This window comes from Gymnodraco acuticeps, unplaced genomic scaffold (genome assembly GCF_902827175.1).
Source record: "Gymnodraco acuticeps unplaced genomic scaffold, fGymAcu1.1, whole genome shotgun sequence".
Lineage (NCBI taxonomy): Eukaryota > Metazoa > Chordata > Actinopteri > Perciformes > Bathydraconidae > Gymnodraco > Gymnodraco acuticeps.
The window spans coordinates 1858413-1880635 of NW_022991451.1; the positions used below are offsets into that span (position 1 = coordinate 1858413).

Consider the following 22223-nt stretch of genomic DNA (forward strand, 5'->3'; position numbering starts at 1 on the left):
ACTTTTAAAGTTGCCAGTCTGCCGAGATCTACCAGGTAAATACACACTTCTACTTGTATAAAACTGACCTTTGACCTGACGATCAATACTTCATAAAATACTGCAGATCCTTTATCTTACCTCTTTCTAATCTACACACAAGTATTTAACTGAAGTTACACAACAGTGTTGTTGATACAGAGTTGGAGTCCACACGTCACATACTACAGTGGGTAATGTTTTCAAGAAACATTGAACAGTGCTGCCACATATGACACAGGAAAAAGAGAAAAGACACTGAACCCTTTCTTTGCCATTATATAAAAATAGTGTTGCTACAAAAGTATAAATTAGGCTTACTAATAAGACAACTCAGATCTGAAGCTCCACAGGAATCTGCTGCAACAGTGCAATAAAAAAGACAAAATTAATAGAATCAAACCCTTTTTTTGTTGCATTTTAGTAGAGTATAAAAATAAATGCCTTTTAAAATAGGATGCAAGCAACACTAGTTTCTTAACCTGAATTGATAATAGACTATAATCAATTTAAGTTTGCATTCTTATACCATGTTGTACAATAATTATAATGAATAAGTTCAAACAAACTAAAACTTACAGCTGATTAATAACGGTATCTAACTTGAGTTTTTATTATATCAAAAACCTGTTGAAATGCTACTGTTATTTTTAATGTCCCCAAAAAGCGCGTCGGCAGCCTCCAGGAATGCTTCTTTCACAACTTCGCCATCTTTGAAAGACTTCATGTGGTTTGCAAGAACGTGACTGCCACAATAAGATGCTCTGATAGCAGCCTTGCTCTTGTTGTTGGGCCTGGTGAAAATTGACTGCTGTGCATTTAGCTGTCCTTTCAGGCCCCTCCCCTTTTGGGAGCGTAGGGCAGAATTAGGAGGGAATTCCGTCTTGTAGCGTTTGTGCACTGTTTTGAAATGCCGCTCCTAAATAACCCTTCTTCGATAAAGCCACGCTCGCATTGCAGATTAGACAGATGGACTTTGAATTGGAATAGATACAAAAATAATCATCCTCCCACTCGGAGTGAAAATTATATATTTTGGGCTTTTTTGCTTCTGCCATTGCGGTCTTGTGTGTGTGCGGACTGTCACTCCTGTTGACGACACGGACAACGTCAGCGAAATAGTGCCCACTGCCCACCAGCCACGCCCCGACACATGGGGTCACGCCGGCTAATCACAAAGCTTTGATGCGTTCAAGTGCATTATTCTGGCACAGGAAGATTATGTTACAGGACATGAAGTTCACGTAAAGCATGGTTAATGTATTATATTATTGAGGGAGAATTGTCCGGGGCTACAGAAAAAATATTCGAGGCTAAAGCCCCGAAGGCCCAGGCCAGGCGACGCCACTGATCTGGACCCAGATCGAATCCTTCGTCTCTTTGGTTTACCCAGCATCCTCTGTGTCTCTCTGCCGATTTAATTGGTGATAGCTGTTTTTCCAACCATGCTAGCCGGCTTAAGCACAATTAGCTTATTCCTGGTGTTTCCAAGGCAGCCCAAATCTCTCTACAAGAAAGTGTGTCGAGGGGACAGTTTAATACATGATTAATTTAAGTTATTAACAGAAAATGTAAAAAAAAGTCAGATCAAATAAGAAAGCTAAGAGTAGAGCTAGTACAAATCTAACAGAAGCAACTGCAACAGGCCGTATGCACGAAGGGAAGGGCATTTTTGTGTTTCCTTTCATAAATTAACACATTAACAGCTGTCACATAAAGAAAAGAAACAATGTGAACCTAATTATTCTGGGGGGTTGTGACTTAAAAAGGTTGAGGTCAAATTGGATTAAAATTGTTCCAGTCACGAAAATCACAATGTCCCTTATGCACAAGAGGTATTTTTCTTCTTGTTAAAGATATGATCAAAACATCTGTGAAAAACTAAGAATAAATGTAAATATCAATAAAGTTAAGAGGTAGATTTTAATGACAAAGTTAAGTTATGCCATGAATAATTATCTAACATGCAGAAAACGTTTTTAGTTTCAGACTCACCACCTTCATGGTTCAAACTGTTCATTACCCCACAATGCCGGGCGCTGTAATGAGGATGCTCCTATCAGCAGGCCTGTGCCTTCTGTGTTTGATTGTGTTTAATTTCTGGGTGGTAGCTTTGTGTGCTCTGCATTAAATCATCCTCTGCCAAAAGGCCTTCCAGGGGAGATAAGGTTGTAATGTAATAAAGAATTCAGCAGAGCTCTAGGAGAAAAATCAATTTATTCCAAAGTGAGCCGCAGCTTCTGTTGTGACTGCTATGCATTAACATCACGATGTGCCCATGGCGCCTTTGGAGTGCTTTAATATTCCCTAAAATTAAATAACAATGCTACCTCCATAATCTTCCCTGGTTGACTGGAAAGTTGCAATTAGGACTTTTCATCATTCCTTTTGGTGTTTTGAATTACAAATTAATAAATGAGAAGAAGTGTCATCATGACTCATCACAAAGTCTCAGCAGAAATAAAATATAATGTCAGTGTGTTTTTATGATGGCCCTGAGGTGAAAAATACTAAAACATTGAACAAAATCAACAACAACAGCAACATTTCACCAAACACATTAAACAAGTGGGCAAAACAAAACAGAACACTAAAATATATTTTTAATAGAAAACATTTCATTAATTGCAAGTTGTTCTTTTTTTCAAATAATGTTCTAATCAGAGCTATATGATTCTGATCCAGAACATGTATATTCACCTTAATTCTGCCTTGGCTCCCTTCTCCGCTAAACAGCATTTACACTTCAGAATCATATCATGTTATCTCTGTTAACTGCCTTTGCTTTCTCACTGTCTCCATCCCCACCAACTCATAAAGCTGGCAATGTCCTTGATCTCATATTCTCAAGGAACTGCACTACTTCTAACCTCTCTGTAAACCCGCTCCACACATCCGATCACTTCTTCATTTAATTCTCTCTACCCCTTTCCAAACATAACAAACTAATCTCTTCTCATCCTGCACCTGTCCGCCGTAACCTTCGTTCCCTCTCCCCCTCTACCTTTGCCTCATCGGTGCTCTCAGCCCTCCCTTCCTCTGACTCGTTCCAACTCCTACCTCCAAACTCTGCTGCAGAAACTCTCCTCTCTACTCTCTCATCCTGTCTGGACTCTCTCTGTCCTCTCACATATTGGCAGGCTCGTCAGTCCCCTCCTGCTCCCTGGCTAAATGACGCACTGCGTGCTAATAGAACCGTCCTTCGGGCAGCAGAGCGGAAACGGTAGAAATCCAAACACCACGACGACCTACTAACCTATCAGGCTCTCCTCTCCTCTTTCTCTGCTTCTGCCACTTTCTTTCAAGATAAGATCCAATCTTCCTATTCTAATCCCCAAAAACTATTTTCCATCTTTTCCTCCCTCATGGACCCCCCCAAAGCCCCTTCCCCCTCCTCCCTTCTGTCAAGCGACTTTGTTAACCACTTTGAAAAAAAGGTTGATGATATTCGCTCTTCTTTTTCTGACTCGCCTTTACTCACCGCTGGGTCACCAGACCCTCCTTCCACCAACACACTGACCTCCTTTTCCCCTCTCTCTCCAAGTGAGGTTCTTACCCTCATTACCTCTGCCCGCCCTACCACCTGTCCTCTGGACCGTATCCCTTCAAACCTCCTTCAGACTATCGCTCCTGATATTCTACCGTTTCTCACCCATTTCATCAACACTTCTCTAACTTCTGGTCACTTTCCAAACAGTCTCAAGGAGGCAAGAGTAAACCCTCTCCTAAAGAAACCCACTCTCAACCCGTCTGATGGGGAGGCGTGTGGTGCAGTCGGTTGTGAGTTGGTATTCGGATCAGGAGGTCACAGGTTCAAACCCCACTGCAGTCATCATGTCGTTGTGTCCCTGGGCAAGACACTTCACCCCAAAATGGCTCCTGTGGGGATTGCCCACAGTATTGAGTATGTAAGTCGCTTTGGATAAAAGTGTCTAACAAGTGACATGTAATGTAATGTAATGTTATAAACTACAGGCCTGTCTCTCTCCTCCCGTTCCTGTCTAAAACACTTGAACGCGCTGTCTTTACACAACTCTCCTGTTATCTCCATCAGAACAACCTTCTGGATCCGCACCAGTCTGGTTTCAAGGCAGGTCACTCCAGAGAAACTGCCCTCCTTGCTGTCACTGAGGAACTGCACACTGCTAAAGCAGCCTCTCTCTCCTCTGTCATCATCCTTTTGGACCTGTCTGCTGCATTCAACACGGTGAATCATCAGATCCTCCTTCGCACTCTCCAAGAATTTGGAGTTTCAGGCTCTGCACTTTCCCTCATCACCTCATACCTCAAAGACCGTACCTATAGGGTAACTTGGAGAGGGTCCGAGTCCGACCCTTGTCAATTAACTACAGGGGTCCCTCAGGGCTCTGTTCTCGGTCCCCTCCTCTTCTCCTTGTACACAAACTCGCTCGGATCTGTCATTAGCCCGCATGGTTTTTCATACCACTGCTACGCTGACGACACCCAATTAATTCTGTCCTTTCCCCGCTCAGAGACCCAGGTCGTCGCACGCATCTCTGCTTGTCTAGCTGACATCTCTCAGTGGATGTCTGCTCACCACCTCAAGCTCAACCTTGACAAGACTGAACTGCTTTTCCTTCTGGGAAAAAGATTGTCCCACTCTTGACCTAACAATCAACATTGGCACCTCTGTTGTTTCCCCGACTCAGACTGCAAGGAATCTGGGTGTGATCCTAGATAACAACCTGTCCTTCACTGCAAACATCGCTGCTACAACCCGCTGCTGCAGATACACGCTTTACAACATCAGGAAGATACGTCCCCAGCTGACCCAGAAAGCGACGCAGGTTCTGGTCCAGGCTCTCGTCATCTCACGCCTAGACTACTGCAACTCCCTCCTGGCTGGTCTACCTGCATGTGCCATCCGACCTCTGCAGCTCATCCAGAATGCAGCGGCTCGTCTGGTCTTCAACCTTCCTAAATTCTCCCACACCACGCTGCTCCGCCGCTCCTCCGCTCCCTCCACTGGCTTCCGGTAACTGCTAGAATCCACTTCAAGACAATGGTACTTGCGTACCATGCTGCGAATGGATCTGGCCCTTCCTACATCCAGGACATGGTTAAACCGTACACCCCAGCACGTGCACTCCGCTCTGCATCAACCAAACGGCTCGCTGCACCCTCGCTGCGAAGGGGACCCAAGTTCCCATCAGCAAAAACACGTGGGTTTGCTATCCAGGCTCCAAAATGGTGGAATGAGCTCCCCATTGACATCAGGACAGCAGATAGCTTACACACCTTCCGGCGCAGACTGAAAACTCATCTCTTTCGACTCCACTTCGAGCAATAGAACTATTAACAAAGCACTTATGGTTCTCAGCAGGAAACCGATGGACTGTCCACTTCAAGTAGGGAATGAGTCCTTACCCCAAGTGAAGGAGTTCAAGTATCTCGGGGTCTTGTTCTCGAGTGAGGGAACAATGGAGCGTGAGATGGGCCGGAGAATCGGAGCAGCGGGAGCGGTACTGCAGTCGCTTTACCGCACCGTTGTGACGAAAAGGGAGCTGAGCCAGAAGGCAAAGCTCTCTGTCTACCGGGCCATTTTCGTTCCTGCACTCACCTATGGTCATGAAGGATGGGTCATGACCGAAAGAACGAGATCGCGGATACAAGCGGCCAAGATGGGTTTTCTCCGCAGGGTGGCTGGTGTCTCCCTTAGGGATAAGGTGAGAAGTTCGGTCATCAGGGAGGGACTCGGAGTTGAGCCGCTCCTCCTTCGCGTCGAAAGGAGCCAGTTGAGGTGGTTCGGGCACCTAGTTAGGATGCCACCTGGGCGCCTCCCTAGGGAGGTGTTCCAGGCACGTCCAGCTGGGAAGAGACCAAGGGGTAGACCTAGGACCAGGTGGAGGGATTATATCTCTTCGCTGGCCTGGGAGCGCCTTGGGATCCCCCAGTCAGAGCTGGTTGATGTCGCTAGGGAAAAGAAAGTTTGGGGCTCTCTGCTGGAACTGCTACCCCCGCGACCCGACCACGGATAAGCGGGAGAAGATGGATGGATGAATGGAAGGACTGGCTTATCTAAAGCCAGTTGAGTAGCACTTGAAATGTGTTAGCTCTATGAAACCTGATGTACTTATATGATTCTGTTTTCTTCAAGTTTGTATTTTGTTGGTCGAAAGCACTTATTGTACGTCGCTTTGGATAAAAGCGTCAGCTAAATGCAATGTAATAGTAATAATAGTAATAATATCACATGTTATCCACCACTTATGTGTGTGACCCCTACCGCTTTGGTTTTACTTGTCCATGATAGGAAATGTATCTTTGTTTTACTCTTGCTTCTGCTTTCTGTAATCACACCTATTACTTGCCTGATCAGCTTTCTCATTTGTCTGTGTTTTATTGACGTAGTGTCCTAAATGTAAAATGACTGACATGTTGTTTTAAGAACTGTTCACCTGTGGAGATTGCAGTGGCAAAGTGTTCCTGTGTAGCTGGAACAGCACTCTGCAACCACAATGTTGCACTGCTGTTCCAGACCACACTCAACCTGGCTGCTGTCCCCCCTGTCCTCAGCTGCACTGAAACAGAGCAGTGATGGCACAAGCCAAGAACCATGTTAAGTACAGTATGTGTTCACAACCAATCCACGGTTTAATGAGTATTTCCTTTGTGCCAAGAGCTGATTTAGTATGTTGCATATGGAAGCAAACAAGAGACAGAAGTATTCGAATTTTATTAGACACCGAATTTATAGCATTGAAAATAATGACTTTGAAAATCATGAATCTGAAAAAAAAATTCTCCGAATTTATCTATGTGAAATACGATTACGATACATAACGTCTCACTTCGGTTAGATAAGTCAAATTGACTAGTTAAAGGGGGTGTAAGAACATCCATAAGTTGTTAGAAGTAATCGTGGTGAATGAAGTTTTCAGATAATTTACTTCAGTAAAATTACTAGTGCTACATTGTACAACATCTCTCTTACAAAAGCCCTGCATTTAAACATATTAATTCAAGTTCAGTAAACTAATTCAGTTAATTAATAATAGTTCAGTAATATTTCCATTCAGCGTGTGATGTTTTTCTGTGCCATATTTGTGTTAACAGGATAGTAATGCTGAGATTCTAAGATCAGTCAGACGCTTGATGTCCTTGATAAGCCCGTCTGAAAGAGGAGGGATTGCAGCTAGTGGCAGTGTCCCTTGCCCCAGTCAGGAAATAAGGTTAAGTGTTAAAAATACACTTATAATTACGTACACATAGATTATTTTGTTAACTTAACAATTACAGGCTTTGTTTACTGATTATTTTTTGGAAACAATCCTGCAGGGAACAGAGGTCAGGAGGCCAGAATGAGAGGCCAGGAGGCCAGAATGAGAGGCCAGGAAGCCAGAATGAGAGGCAAGGAGGCCAGAATGAGAGGCAAGGAGGCCAGAATGAGAGGCCAGGAGGCCAGAATGAGAGGCCAGGAGGCCAGAATGAGAGGCCAGGAGGCCAGAATGAGAGGCCAGGAGGCCAGAATGAGAGGCCAGGCCATCAGCCACCAAGACCTTCTCTTCAAATGGAAATGACAAGGTTCATAATTAGAATCTGCACATTAACTTGATCAGATAAAAACTGATAGTATTAGTAATTATATATTTATGTAGATCACATTTTAACCAAGGCTGGGCAATATATTGATTTATCGACATCTTGATTTGAGTCTAGATATCATAGTAATAATAAGTGTCTTGTCCAGGTTTTAAAGGTTGCATTACAGTTAAATTATGTAATTTCTGAACTCACCAGATTGTTCTAGCTGTTCTATTATTACCCTCAGTCATTATATCCACATTACTGATGATTATTCATCAAACTTCTCATTGTGTAAATATTTTGTGAACGCACCAATAGTCCACACTACAATCTCGTCGCAATATCTTTATGAAGGTATTAGGTAAAAAATATTGTGATATTTGATGTTCTATGTACACATACTAATTTATTTATTTATTATTTTCCACAGATCCTTTCCAGGTATGTTCACTAAGGGAAGAGGGAAGAGGCGTTTTCCTGCAGCGACTCTTGTTCCTGCCAAGAGACCCAAACCCATGGAAGTTGATTCCACCTGTTACCAAAGACGTATGAAAAAACTCCAACAGGGCCAGAGCAACTAGTGCACTTGCAGGCGGGGCTAGGCCGCAGGACTGCTAACTTAGATGAGAGCACAACACACAATGAGGTAAGCAGATGCTATAGATGAGTTATAGTTGTTGCTATAGTTGTACGTAACATATGAATAATTCTGTTAATTAGTGCTACACCACTCCTATTTGAGATGTGGCAACTAAGACTGCCAACTATTTAGTGCAATTGACTGGAAAAAACCTACTCTGGCAGTGAGCCATCTCATCTGAGTTTACACTGGCATGACGATGAAAAGATAATGACTGAATCTTAAATATTGGGTGACCTATGCCTTTAACATATTCTGCTTGAATGTATTTGGAAAGTTTTTGGCCTGGGCTTTAATTCTCCAACCAAGCTAACTCATTTGAAATTATTAAGCTTTAATGCATTAAAGCAAGACTGACATGCTAGTACAATGAGCTTTCATCTCAGCAGATTTCAGAAGGAATTCATGTTTATTAATCGTGAACGGTTGGCTTTTTTAACTAAAACTGTTTTGTGTTACTGTTTTTCTTACAGTTATGTCATACACTCAAAGTTGTATTTCCAAAACTGGAGAAAATAACTGGTGGTTGGCTGCTTTACAAACCAGCAGGTTTGCAAAACGTTGTGATCATTTTTGAAATAATGTCAGCTTTTATTTTGACTAAATGCTCCCCAAATAGAGCTGTGAATTTCTCTTTTCATTTTTGTCTAATGTGTTTTGGCATGCCATTCTGTGTTATCAACTGAATGAATGTAGGTCATGTCTAACTGTAAACTTTTAAAATAAAAATAAACAAGTTAATTTATCCATCAAGCCATTGAAGGATTTTTTTTCCCATTGAAATGTTCTCTATAGGTGGATGGGGTACACGAACACTCTCCCTTGTGGAACCTGATGATACTGGCTACACAGGCAAGATCATAAAGGCTGCAAACCGGGGGGGTAGATCTACTTTTTTCATAGCTCCAATGCAAGAAGAACTCGACACAACTCCACTGCTACTAACGGATGAAGCATTCAGTAGCATGCATAAAGCAACGTGCCAGAAGTGTGGAGCAGCCATTCCACTGCAGCTCCTGACAGAACACATCAAGTCTTGCAACATCATTGATGTTGACAGTGATGAAAACCTGGCTGTTGTGGAGGATAGTTGTGAGCAGGGTAAGATAACATGTACGAATTAATTCATTTCCATTATCATTACACGCAGATGCCCTAAAATCACAATTCATGGTAAGGACACATGGCTTGTTGGAAAATACAGTTATGACATAATGCAGTGGTTCTTGCTGACCTCTGATTTTTGTTCATCTTTGCCAACTTACATTTCACAGCACCAGAGCAGCAGCCCTGTCCTCTGTGCATGGACATGTATCAAGCTGACTCCGTTGAGGCACATGCTGCTTCATGTGGGGAAAGGTATATTGTATATACTTTTTTCAATAACCAACAGATGTAAAACATTAAATCAGTCTAACAAATAGAATATAAGTGTAGAAAAAGTATGTTGTGAATGTTGGCAGTGCAGGAAATGAGGTGTTGGATAGGATTACTGTCATTGAAGAACAAGCAGCAATGCCTGGACCATCCGGAAGTAGCGCAGCAGTTACAGAAGGTAGGTCCTAATCAGGGTTAGCTGTGGGGCAAGAATGTTAGGGAGGGTAAACTGTGGTGGTGCAGTAAAGAGTAGCATATCCAACATGGCATAGTCTACACCGTATTGGTTTAAATTAAATACTTTTCCTAAATTGTATCCTTGCTAAGGAAAGGTCAAAAGGTACATTCTGATAAATAGGGAGCTGTAACTGATGAACTGTCTACTGAATGTATTTCTCAGAGCTGGCTTTCTTTACAGGCAGGTCTGACGTGAAAGCTTAACTGATAACATTTTTATTTTATCTCTTACTAGAGTGGCTCACTGTTCAGGATCCTACCAGGGCCATATCTCAGTTTCGAGATGATGTTCTGAGCATTCATGAATCGAAGAATCCCTTACTTCTCAGCATGGATATTAGAAGCAGCCCTGCGGAACAGGACGCTGCACTAATCTGCTTCTATAAGAAACCCAACGTTGAATGGGGACGACCCTTAAAATGCAGACTTGAAGGTAGCTTCAATTACATGTCATAGTAGTCTAGGAAAACTTAAACCTATTGCTTTTGCCTTTTACTATAGACCATTTCAGTTGTAAACTTAAACATTCTGAATGTGTCCCAGTTTATTTCCAGTTGCCGTGTATGTGAATGTCATCAGTTGACAGGAGGTAAACATCGACATAAGCTGTTGCCAAGCAATGCAATTCCGTTTAAATGGTCTATATCAAACCCTGAATTGTGTTACAGGTGATGCAGCCATTGGAGAGGGTGTTAGTCGCTTTTTCTTCTCAACTTGCATGGACAAGCTGAACTCTGGGTTTTGCATCAACTTTGGTATGTAGAATGCAGCTTTGTGTAAGATGAATTGTAAATAACTATTTACAGTTGCTTTGCAGGAGCAAGTCTTGTGTTTAAAATGTTTTTTAAATATAACCTACATTTCTGTTGTTTTTTTATATTTTTGTTTACCTAACCCTGAAAGTTCTAAAAGTCATAAATATGTTATGCCTACAATGGCAAAACAATTGTAATCTTAATAAAAATGTTAAAATAAATACAACTACCCAATGGTAGTGTTGGATGTAGTACTTAATTTAACTTTGTTTCAATGTAACATCTCTTATACAGCAAACACTGACATAACACGGCTCTTTGATGGAGAGCCAGGCCATTTAGTGCCCTCAGCCTCTCACTTTCTCGTTGAAAGGGACATGTTCATCATGGCTGGGAGAATGGTGGGACACTCCTTCGTGCATGGAGGACCATGCCTGTCGGGGCTCAGCCCTGCTGTTGTTCATGTCCTGCTTGGAGGAACTCCTGAAACTGCCACTGTCACACTAGAGGACTGTCCAGACCTAGACATCCGGGCAACAATCAGGCTTGTATGTTTTCAATCCAACCCCATTATTTCTTCACTTATTTATACACTGAAGCAAGAAAGTCTCCACCCTTTTAGCTATTTTTTTCTGTGTGCTGTATTATATTGTGGAAAAAAAGCTAAAGGGGTAGTGAATTTCTACACCCATCGTGTAGTGTCCGACGTCCGTCACACATTTTTTCATTCTATTTCCTCTTCCCTCTGTGTCTTTAAGCTTGAAGGGGAATCCGAAATCTCTGATGAGGGTAAAAGAAGTGTCCGGGACTTGGCCTTCGCCTGGGACCTCCCTTGCCTTACCGGAAATAACCGCAGATGGCTTTTTGAGAAGATGTTGATCCATGCTGTGCGTGAAATGTTATGATATATTGACAATGCAGAACTTTATCCCAAAGCTATTTCTGTGGATGAGATCAAAAGTGTTCCACCTTCTGTCTGTTATTGTCAATAACAGGTAATTGGACGTGTCATAAGACAAATTAAGCAGCTCAGACGTGGTCTTAAGGAGACGCCAATGTGGGCCATGCTGAGTCAACGCCCTGACACAGTGGCCCTGCTATTTCCACAAGAGGGAGCAGTGGATTATAGCCCTGCGGTAAATTTGTCCAATTTTATCTTTTTGTATATAATATATATTCATATCATGTAATATTTTTAAATCCAAGCCTTTCTTGAATGCTATTATATGACAGAGGTTTCATATCTTTATCCAGTATCAGTCATTGTGCCTGTAATCAATCTTTTATGATTAGTTCCTAGTTTTGTTTAGGTTCGTCGAACATGGCTCGCTTGAGGAAAAATGAATCCCATTTTAAGACAAATTTCTCACACTAGTGTCCGGTAACCATGTTATTTTATATGGCTGTCAATGTAGGTCATTCTTCAGCGCATCACCTGGCCTCGTGATGATGATGATGATGAGGACGATGACTGTTCAGTTGACACAAAATGCCGTGTATCAGGATATCTTCGCCGCTTCATTGAAAATGGTATGTTTACAGTTAGAAATAATGCCAACATGCTATTGAAGTAAAGTATGATGATATTAAGGATAAGACCTAATATGTTACATTCCTGATCTTACAAACCTGTGTGCGCTCCACTTTTGGATATGCTTTCTACTCCACTCCGACACAACTGTCCTACACATGCAGGTGTGCAAAGACACTCAAGTAAAACAAAAAAGCTACTTTACAACTATTTCTTACATTACAGATAACAAATGTGATGCTTTAATTGACTACTACAAATTATTTGAATTTCCTAACTTACTTTTCTTTATTGTAGCAACTATTCATTTTAACAACGTTTGGTTAATCCACAGCGTCACCTGATGTAATGGCCAATCTGGTGAAATTCTGGACCGGGTGGGAGATTCTGCCACGGAATAATCTGTCCATTGAGGTGGTCAACGGCAGCTTCCCCACTGCCTCGACCTGTTATGAGACCCTGCGCATCCCAGGGCATTACAAGGACTATGCATCATTTGAAAATGTAATGCTGGCTTGTATTGGCACTTGTCAAACAGGATTTGGTATTGTGTAATGTGTTGGTAGAAGGCAGAGGTGTTCATTGACTCCAGTGTTAAGTATTTTTCTGCTGTGGAAATACTAAATAAAGTGCTCCCCTTTCTTCTGTTCAGAATCAGCCTGTTGTATATTGAACAGCCCAGTATGTGTATTAGGGATCACTACCTGCTTCTCATGGCAAATACTGATAACTTCATAACCTGTAGTTTACACATACCTGAGGGTCTACAGATCAGCTAAAGGACAACAACCAATCAGAGCTGAGGGTAGTCAGAAGCACCTGTCAATCGTGCTCATTAACTCCAAGAAACTAATCAAATAGGCAGCAGTGATCAAATATCAAACGTGACCTTTTTTAGATTGTCTTTCCCATTTTATGAATTGACCAATTGTATCTTTAATATTTTATGTGTCTGATCAAATCTGACATCACTATTGTTCGCATAACAACAAACACAAGAACATTTGTCATTCTTCAAATGTTAATTTATTATTTTTCCTATACAATTTGAAGATTCCAAAAGCAGAACAGTTGTCTGCCATAAAAACATAATACATCTGTAAAATAACAAGGAGACAAAGGTGAAGTGGATGCTTGTGCCACATTAGGATACATTGGAGAAAAACACCTAAGCTCTCTTTCTCAGTCATCAGATAGAACATGCTCACAAAATTGAACAGCAGCAATGTAGATATCAGAGCCAAAGGACTGGGATGCAGCTCGTGGGTCAACAGCTTCTCTTAAAGAAGCCATTTGTCCATCAGTCAGTGGGCTCTCTGTGTCTGGGACAATGACACTAGAGTGGCCATCAGGAGCAAATCCACTGTTCTCCCACTCAATCTGAGGAATATCCACACCCTAAAAATAATTTATTTGCGGTATTAATTATCTTGATATACAGCAGCAGTAAGGTGGGCACTTGTGGCTTTTGAAATCTGTATGCTCCTACTCATTTATCTTTCTGTTTTCACATACTGTAACTCCTTTTCTAGGAACATAAGCCTTAACCCACTGCCCATGTTGTTTAGTAAATGTTCATGGCTCTTATTCTGACCTACACTTTTGTAAGTCACTCAGCTAAATATGAATTGTTCCCACATGTAATGGTAAGATAAATTACATGTTCTCAGCAGGAAACCTTTCTTATGCATTTGACCCATCCAAACGTGTGCCATACAGTATAACTGCTATAGTTAAAATATTTTCACCGCTTTACCTTGCTGTCAGATAGCCCTTTCTGACGGGGAACTGAGGCTTTATAACCACCTGCTCTCTTAAAAGGGTGCTCTGGGCTGAAAATAGAAGGGAAGTTTCAATGGAGTTGGTAGGTGTTTGCAAGAGCATGGATAGCGGTTTCAGTTTTTTTAGTGGCTGAGGGATCAAGACTATTGAAAGCACTGAAGTTGTAAAAATTGGACAAAGTTACCTCCATGTTATCAGAAACTGGAATTGGGTGATGGATTCGTCCCAGCTCCCACAGCTGATTTGGGGTCATATGGCCTTCTGTTCTTATAGGATGATTTGCCCAGCCACTGCGGAATGTGTCCAGGTCATCTTGTAGCCGTGGCAGGAACACATAATGGCAACAGAAGAGGTGTGTAGCATTGCCAATGTTGAGGAAACCCTCTTCTTCGAGGTAGTGTAGAGCATCATAGTAGATGACTGTAACAGCTGTCCACATGTCTCTCCATAGTCTCTCTATCCTGGACAAGTTTACCAGAACATTTTTAAGTTAAAGGACAGGGAATTGCAATATCTGGATTTGTGGCAGATTTGACATGGAATTATTAAGTATTTATAATAAACAACTGATAATGTAAGATCTCAGCAGTTTCTTTTGTTGAGAAAAGGTTTCCATCAACAACAAATGCACACAGATGGATTTTCTTTTAACGCAATCCAATGCTCTGCTGTTCAATGTGTGTATTTCTTTATCTACCATTTCTTGAGTCATTGTCAGTCCAAAACAAGAGATGTTTTTGTAACATGTTTCTAAAACATTATCTCGTGTTATTTACATACTAAGACAATAGGTGTGACATACAAATGTAATTTGACACACACTGCCCAGCAAAAACTCTACACATTTTTATTTTTGCAGCAAGGAAGAGATTGTTTAATTTGCATGATGAAGAGATCACAGTTCAGTACCCTTTGACTGACATCAACTCAAAGGAATTTTACCTCACACTATTGCAAATAACAGTACTGCTTCTAGTAGGTATATGTGTAGCAAACAGTACAGTTCTGGCATGGCAGCAGTGAGATGGTGTCTTTCAACTAACAATCTCTGATCTTTTGGACTTACCGTTGGTTGTGAACACTCTTGCCGGATATAAAGCTGCCCCTTCCAGTGCCACGGACTGTAAACATGAGACGTGCAATGTCCACATTTTCCACCCCCTGATCAGCTCGTACCTAAAATACACCAACAATTACAACAAAGACCACATTAAGTGTTGGTTCAGTGGCAGCTTCCCACCTGCCTCAGGACATATTTACCCTAAGAGGGAAACCAAACTTCTCGACAGATTCTTGGAAGAAGGCCAGGTTGGTTGACGCGAGGTTGTTGGATGCTGCACCAAGATACATTATCTGCAGATAAATGCGGTTATACCAATTGAATGAGACAAAAAGCTATATGCAGTAAGCACGATAAAACATGTATATTATCCCTGAAAATGCTTACCTTCTGCGAAAAGCCATCTATGCCACCAAAGATGACAAGGTTGTAGCTGTAAGTTACAAATACAATAAGTTACATTTCAAAAGCATCTGAAATCATCTTCAATTGAGGACATGTGTGTTCACATGGGCATCAAAGACTGGGGGCTTGGAACTGAGTAGGTTCTTCGAACAATGCATCCTAAGTTGTTCATACGGGATATGACTCCGATGGTGTCAACACGGTGCAAGGAAGCTCTAACCCGGTCATACTGCACCCGCAGTCCTTGAGCTTGGAGAAGTGCTTTCATCATTCGATATCCAGAGTGAGGCTGCCTGGATTTAATGTCTCTCACACACTGGTCCAATTCCTCATCTGTAAGGGTGCTGTACAGTTCCCTGACTGAGAAATCAGACTCAGCCATGCGTCGGTGCATTGTGCGTCTTGAAACTCCCAAAAGTGCAGCTATGCATGGGATGGACAGATTGAGCTCCAAAAGGCTGTGAATATACTCCGGAATAGAAATTACCATTCTCGGTCCGTCCAACTGGTCCTTGCTCAAATTGCACAGTTTGTAATGTATTGCTTACTTTTTCCACGTTTATAAGCCTATGGAGCTCTCTCATGGCATCTAACACGGGCAGAGAAACAGCTACCTGCCTGGACATAGCATTTAAGAAGACCAATTCTTGTGTGCAAATAAATTCTAAGTAGTCCAAATCCAGAGGCATTTGTCCAACAATATGCTCTAAACGAGAGTAGAGACGTCCCAAAATATGATCAAGCAGTAGTTCCTGTGAGAGGAAAATTAGAAGGAAGGAAATCAGCTGCATTAGTGAACAAAATAGAACATTTAAAAGCTTAATTTTGAAAAGATTTTAAATGCAGTTTTAGGGCTCTACATTCGTCTTTTCATGCCAATTTCTACATCGCCTCCACTACAATATCTTGAATATAGTAGTTTTTACATCACTAAATGTATCTGACAGCTTTAACATTGTAAAGGTGTCACTTTGGGCTCTGGGTAATGACAGCATTTTCTACTATTTTGAAACCTATGGTTATACCTATGGAACTAACCAGAGCTTCATCTATTATTGGAGAAAATAATCAGCATATTAAACCATTATGAAAGTTATCATTATTTAGGTCATTGTTCAAAATGAGCTCCAACTACAACAGTTAGTTGTCAACCCTTTTACATTAATGCATGGTAATAATAATAATAAAAAACAAATAATATCATATAATAGTATCTTTCTTCAACTTGAAATATTTTAACAACATTTTTCGGATTATTGTTCCATTCTTTTACTGAGCTAACTTTTACTGAATTAACGTTTAAATACGGGGCTTTTGTAAGAGAGATTTTGTACAATGTAGCACTAGTAATTGTACTGAAGTAATTTATCTGAAAACTTAATTCACCATGATTACTTCTAACAATGTATGGATGTTCTTACACCCCCTTTAACTAGTCAATTTGACTTATCTAACCGAAGTGAGACGTTATGTATCGTAACGTTACTTTGAAAACCATCAGGCGGGATCATTCACCACCCCCCCTTATCTCCCGATTATAACATTGTGTAACTTGCTGCTGTTAAATACCGTCAAACTATGTGCAATATGTGCTTTATGTGCAATATATACTTTATATACATATGCCATCTTTAATAACTGTAATATATATACCGGGATGCTAAATCCTAAGAACTGCTACAGGATTTGATTTGTAGATTTGATTTGTTTTTTATCTGTATTTTTGAAAATTATGTAACTTTTTATCTTTTTTTTAGCATATTGTTTATTATATTATAACTTAGTACTTTTTTAGCATATTGTTTATTATATTATAACTTAGTACTTTTTTTTAGCATATTGTTAATTATATTATAACTTAGTACTTTTTAACGCATGTAAGATATTCAACACTAAGCTGTCTGTGGCTCTTTCCTGCTTCAACGCTGCAAATTTCCCCTCTGTGGGACTAATAAAGGTATTCTGATTCTGATAACGGGACGAATTTGTACAAAGGGGCACACAGCAATGTAGTGCCGACTTTCTTACACGCTGGAAGGCCAATCGCTTTTATTTACCCCAAAATCCGCTCATTCTTGCTCTCGGTGTGACATAACAACTGTCAAGCTGTCAAAACTCTGTACTCAAACCGGAAGTACTCGGCCTCACACCCAGCCACCGGAAGTTGATAGACGCCATTTTGTGCACAGAGCCTATTACACACCTGAACTTTGAAACAACATCCATAACATTAATCTGGCTGCTACTTAGAAATTATTTGTCAAATATATCATATTCCAATCACTTGTATATAGACTGTTATGGCACTATTTCAACTATTTTTATTTTTTGTATTTACTTGCACTATTTTTTCGTCGATGGGATTCATTCCATTTCAAAAGTGCTGTTTGACGCTCGGCGTAAACTTCGCACACTGCCACTCCAACATCCAATCACAGAGCTTGAGGACTAATCACGGGGTTTGTCAAGCAAAGCACATGGTGTAGTCCCAAACGATAGCTGAGGATTCTGGGTAGTGTAGTGTCTTCGGCCATCCTAAACTCCGATACAACTATTTGTTTCTCAGTCGAAGGGGAAAAACACAAAACCATTGTCCACAATTTAAACCAATCAATGTTGTGTAATTAACAAGAATAATCTGGTGTTTTTGAGTTGATGAGTAGTGCAGATATCACTGTAAAAATCAATCAACAGTAAAGAGAATACTTACTTCCGGGTGTAAAATCCTCCGTTATCCAACATTGTGAACATGCCACCAACATGGACCGATGCGGTGCTTCCCTGAGCGTCAAATACCGCCGCTGATGGGAATAATCAGTATTTAAATCAGTTGAAAGCTCTTTACGTCCGTTTATGAAGCTGAAGGAGACTCGGCGCGTCACAACTGCACGCCATAGGACCCTGACCAAGCGTCGCTCCTGGACGTTCAGGGAGACTGTGTTGGTGTATAATATTTTTCTTCTTTGTGGGGGTCTTCCCCCAAAAAACAGTTTCAAGTCCTGAGAAAGTCGAAGAAGACGGTGTGTAAAACTTCACTGCCAAGCCAAAAGAAAGTAACCACTTTGATTTAACTAGGCCAGTAGGTAAGGGCTTTCCACTGGATCATAACTGCAGCGATGTAATGTATATGTTTTAGCTGAATACACGTTTTTTAACCCTAACTGATGCAGTTAGTCACTTCTTTAATGTTTGTTCTTTCTGATGTAAAGTCAAGGTTGTAACTGTTTGCAATGAAGTTGTGGGGCGCTGAACTGTTCTTTTGAATCTTTTGATTTATGATAGTAATTACTTGTCTTTCAAATTTGAAGGAGGGTGAGCAAGCATCTTGAGGAACATTCATCATTAACTCCTCCAACAAATATAGTTTATTTAATAATAACACTGAATATGTGAATCATAAAAGTGATTGACAGCTGATAGGAATAATAGGATTGTTAATAGTATCATATTAATTCAGACAAACATCGATGAGACAGTTAATTAATGTACTTATTGCAGCAGTCTGCAAAGATTTGGTTCCCCTGCTGGTCTAAGAGTTAGACCAGAATGTCACCAAATGTTATTGAGTTAAAATATAAATATTGTGGCTTTTCAAGTTAACATTGATTGATATGACTGTGACTAAATCAGCATATACTTCTACCAGGGGATGCCACTCCTGAAATTATCCTGCCACCCTCTTGCCACCCCATGAATATTTTTTTAGATCCGCCCCTGATGGAAAATGCACCCAAATGACCCCAGAAGTTGTTTTTTTTGCTAAACCTCTCTGAAAAGGTCAAATGTCACTTGTTTTGCATCAATCTTGATACAGGGTACATATGTTATAGTTTTCCTAAAGCTTTTAGTCTACTATCCCATCATTCAAGGGTGGTTTTCACTATAAGTAATGTTTTTTTTTTGGACGGACAATATCATTTACAATGTTTTACTATGTTCAATCTGAATTTACTTTAAAATAAAACAATTATATATTGATTCTGAATTTTCTACATCTAACTCACAAGTTTGTCATTGCTTTGAGAAAAAAGATTATTAATTTACCCCTTTTAGAAGGGAAGTTATAGTCAATTGTTCTGGGAATGTCATTTTCGAGTCTGAGGCCTGAAAAACAGGCTTGGGGCTTAACTGGTGCTTCAAACTAATTTGCATGTGATAGTCAGCTTGGCGAGATGTCCAAATTGCTCAACAGGACAAATTAAGCTTGCATTATATGTATTAAATGATCTTACTTACCTTTATCACTATCCTCACACCCCTCCATTCCTTCCTCCCTTCATTGCTTGGCCCTTCATCCATTCATCCCTTCCTTCCTAAATCCCTTCGTCTCTCTCTTCCTACATCTCTTCATCCCTCCCTCTGTACATTCCTCAAACTTTTATACCGTCCTCCTTACATTCCTTTATCCATTCATCCCTTCCTCCCTCCCTCCACACATCCCTTCGATCCTTAAAATACTTCCCTCCCTACATTCCTTTGTCTATTCCACCCTCCCTCTGTACATCTTGTTGACCCTTTAAACCCCCCCCCTACATTTTCTTGTCCATTCATCCCTTCCTCCCTGCAACCCTCCCTTGAATGTCCCTTTGACAAACATCCTTCCCTTGCTTCGACCCTTCATCACTGCATCCCTCTGTAACAGCCCTCCTGCTTTAGCATGGCCTATTGTTGTGCGTGTATGTCTTTCCTCTGTATGCTGGGTGTGTCTTTACAGGTCCTGATAGGCGTGGTTAATGATGGCAACTCAGTGCATCTAGACAGGCTCCCTATGGCACCCAGCCGTCTCTGTCTCTCTCCCCCGTTTGGAGTACCACTCTGTATTTTGTTTGCTTGGCTTCAGCCTTGTTGTTAGTTTATATTTACACCTTACAACATCCCTCATCCATCATTTTGACACTCATCCATCTGCTGACATACTGACAAACACATGTTGTATCATTTGTTTGGCCATGGCTAGTGACAAATTGCGGGCTTGTCTAGTGATCCAAGTTGAATGCTTATGAATGTACCGTGGTGAGTTGTGAATGAAGTGACATCATCAACCTTACTATGGAGCTGTGGTGTGGTTGTGTGTATGGTATGTCAGAGGCCTTGAATGGTTTTGTGTTGCTAAGCTGAGTTTTACCTGGGGAGATAGTTGGTTATTGTTAAAGTAAATAAGTAAGTAAGTTTTGCAGTTCAAGTAAAGTATCAGTGGGTTTTGAGTTTGTCCAAACTAATCCTGTTTCTCAAATTGTCACAGGATAACCCCATGACCAACATAATGCAGAGAGCTGTCTTGTGTATATGTGTATACCTATTCAAGCAATTAAAAATAATAATACTAATGATAATAATACATGTTATTTATATAGTGCTTTTCCTGGTGCTCAAAGCACTTAAAATGTATCATATTTAAATGTAAATATTGATATGTGAGAAATAGGCAGCCCTAGTCAATCGTATATATATTCTTTCTCAGTCTTTTCTGGTACAAAAAGGTGTTGTACTAATCAGCAGGGTGTAATGTCCCCCTTCTCAGGTGATGCGTGAAGCCTTTCTCTCTTTCATGATGTGTTGCTGGATTGTGTTATTAGTTTCCATGGAGGGTGAAAATAGCCAGTGGCCTCCTGTAGCATGTGGCTGTCAGACACTTAACCTTTGAGTTGTCATGGTTACAGCCCAGCAAGTGTTTTAACCAGACAATTATTTCTATTATTGTATAATAGCATGGTGTTTCTCTATAGGAGATATTTTAAGCAGTTTTCCACCCAAATGTGTGACTTTTCATTTAATTGAGGGAAAACAAATATTTGGCCAGATGGTGATCATTTCAGGTACTTTTTATAAAAATGTTCCAGCTATATTTTGATAAATTGGACACTTCTCTATTGACAGGGTTAATTGAACAGGCATATTGCTATTTTTGTATTCTATGAAGTCTTCTCAATTCTCTAATTTCCCCTCCTCTGTAGTCCGGTAGTGACCCGGAAATGGATTTCAGCGCGCTATGTTGAAGGACATCTAATTTCTCTAAAAATCGAGCGTCGAGGAGGCTCTCTGGAGGAGCTATAATCGAGGATACACTGATGGTTCCTCCACGGATGCATTTCCGGCAACAGAGATGTTTAAAAGAGTCGTGAGGCACGGCCGGACTTATCTCAGCCAATGACAGCTCTGCATGCATCCCCTGGATATTATTTTATTAACTGCTTTAATCGCGACGCAATGTTTCCAGAGAGAACAGCTGTGAGGTCGTGCAGAAAGCAGAGCAGTGTGTATAATATATATCACTCAGTATAACAGGCCTACTCTCTTTATTTACTGTAGTTTAGTAGTGTTTACTAGTGTACTGTAGTTTGTTTATCTACAAACAAAGAGTCGATATTTTTCTAAAACCATTTAGTGCTTCACATAATATTTTTGTTTTGTTTATAACCAGTCTCTGATTGTGTCACGTTATTATGAGAGTGCTCTCATACTTGTTTGATTCTGAAATTGTATATATGTATATAAATATATGTGTGTGTGTGTGTGTCCGCATCTGTAGCCTGTTTTTGTCTCATTATACCACACTGTGAATGAATTCAAAGTAAATATATAAGTCATCATGAACACATCTGTCCATCAGACAGAGGGCTGCTGTGCCTCCTGTCATCATTAATGGACGTCTCTTTAAAATGACCGCTCAGAGGAGAGGAGTTCTCATTTCTCTAACCGCCTGCTGCTTCCCCTCCTCTCTCCTCGGTTCCCCTCCTCAGTCCTCCGCTCTCATCTCCTGTGGGCGGGACTAAGTCTCGAGGATAGGAGTCGAGGAGGGGAAATTAGAGGATTGAGAAGCCTTCTATGTGTATTACCTATCAAGTGAGCAATATTCATTTAACTCTGCTA

The 22223-nt window shown here is 40.8% G+C and overlaps 1 protein-coding gene and 1 pseudogene across 1 annotated transcript; one reads left to right on the forward strand and one right to left on the reverse strand.

The window, feature by feature from the left end:
- Positions 1-4207: 4207 nt before the first annotated feature.
- Positions 4208-5305, forward strand: LOC117532925 (annotated as a pseudogene).
- Positions 5306-11981: 6676 nt separating this feature from the next.
- LOC117532946 lies at positions 11982-15747 on the reverse strand. The gene is made up of 6 exons (XM_034196563.1): positions 15574-15747; positions 15149-15241; positions 14955-15064; positions 14073-14349; positions 13315-13504; positions 11982-12046 (listed from the first exon to the last, which is right to left on the reverse strand). Exons 1-6 carry the CDS (start codon positions 15745-15747, stop codon positions 11982-11984), a joined length of 909 nt encoding a protein of 302 aa, XP_034052454.1.
- Positions 15748-22223: the final 6476 nt, after the last annotated feature.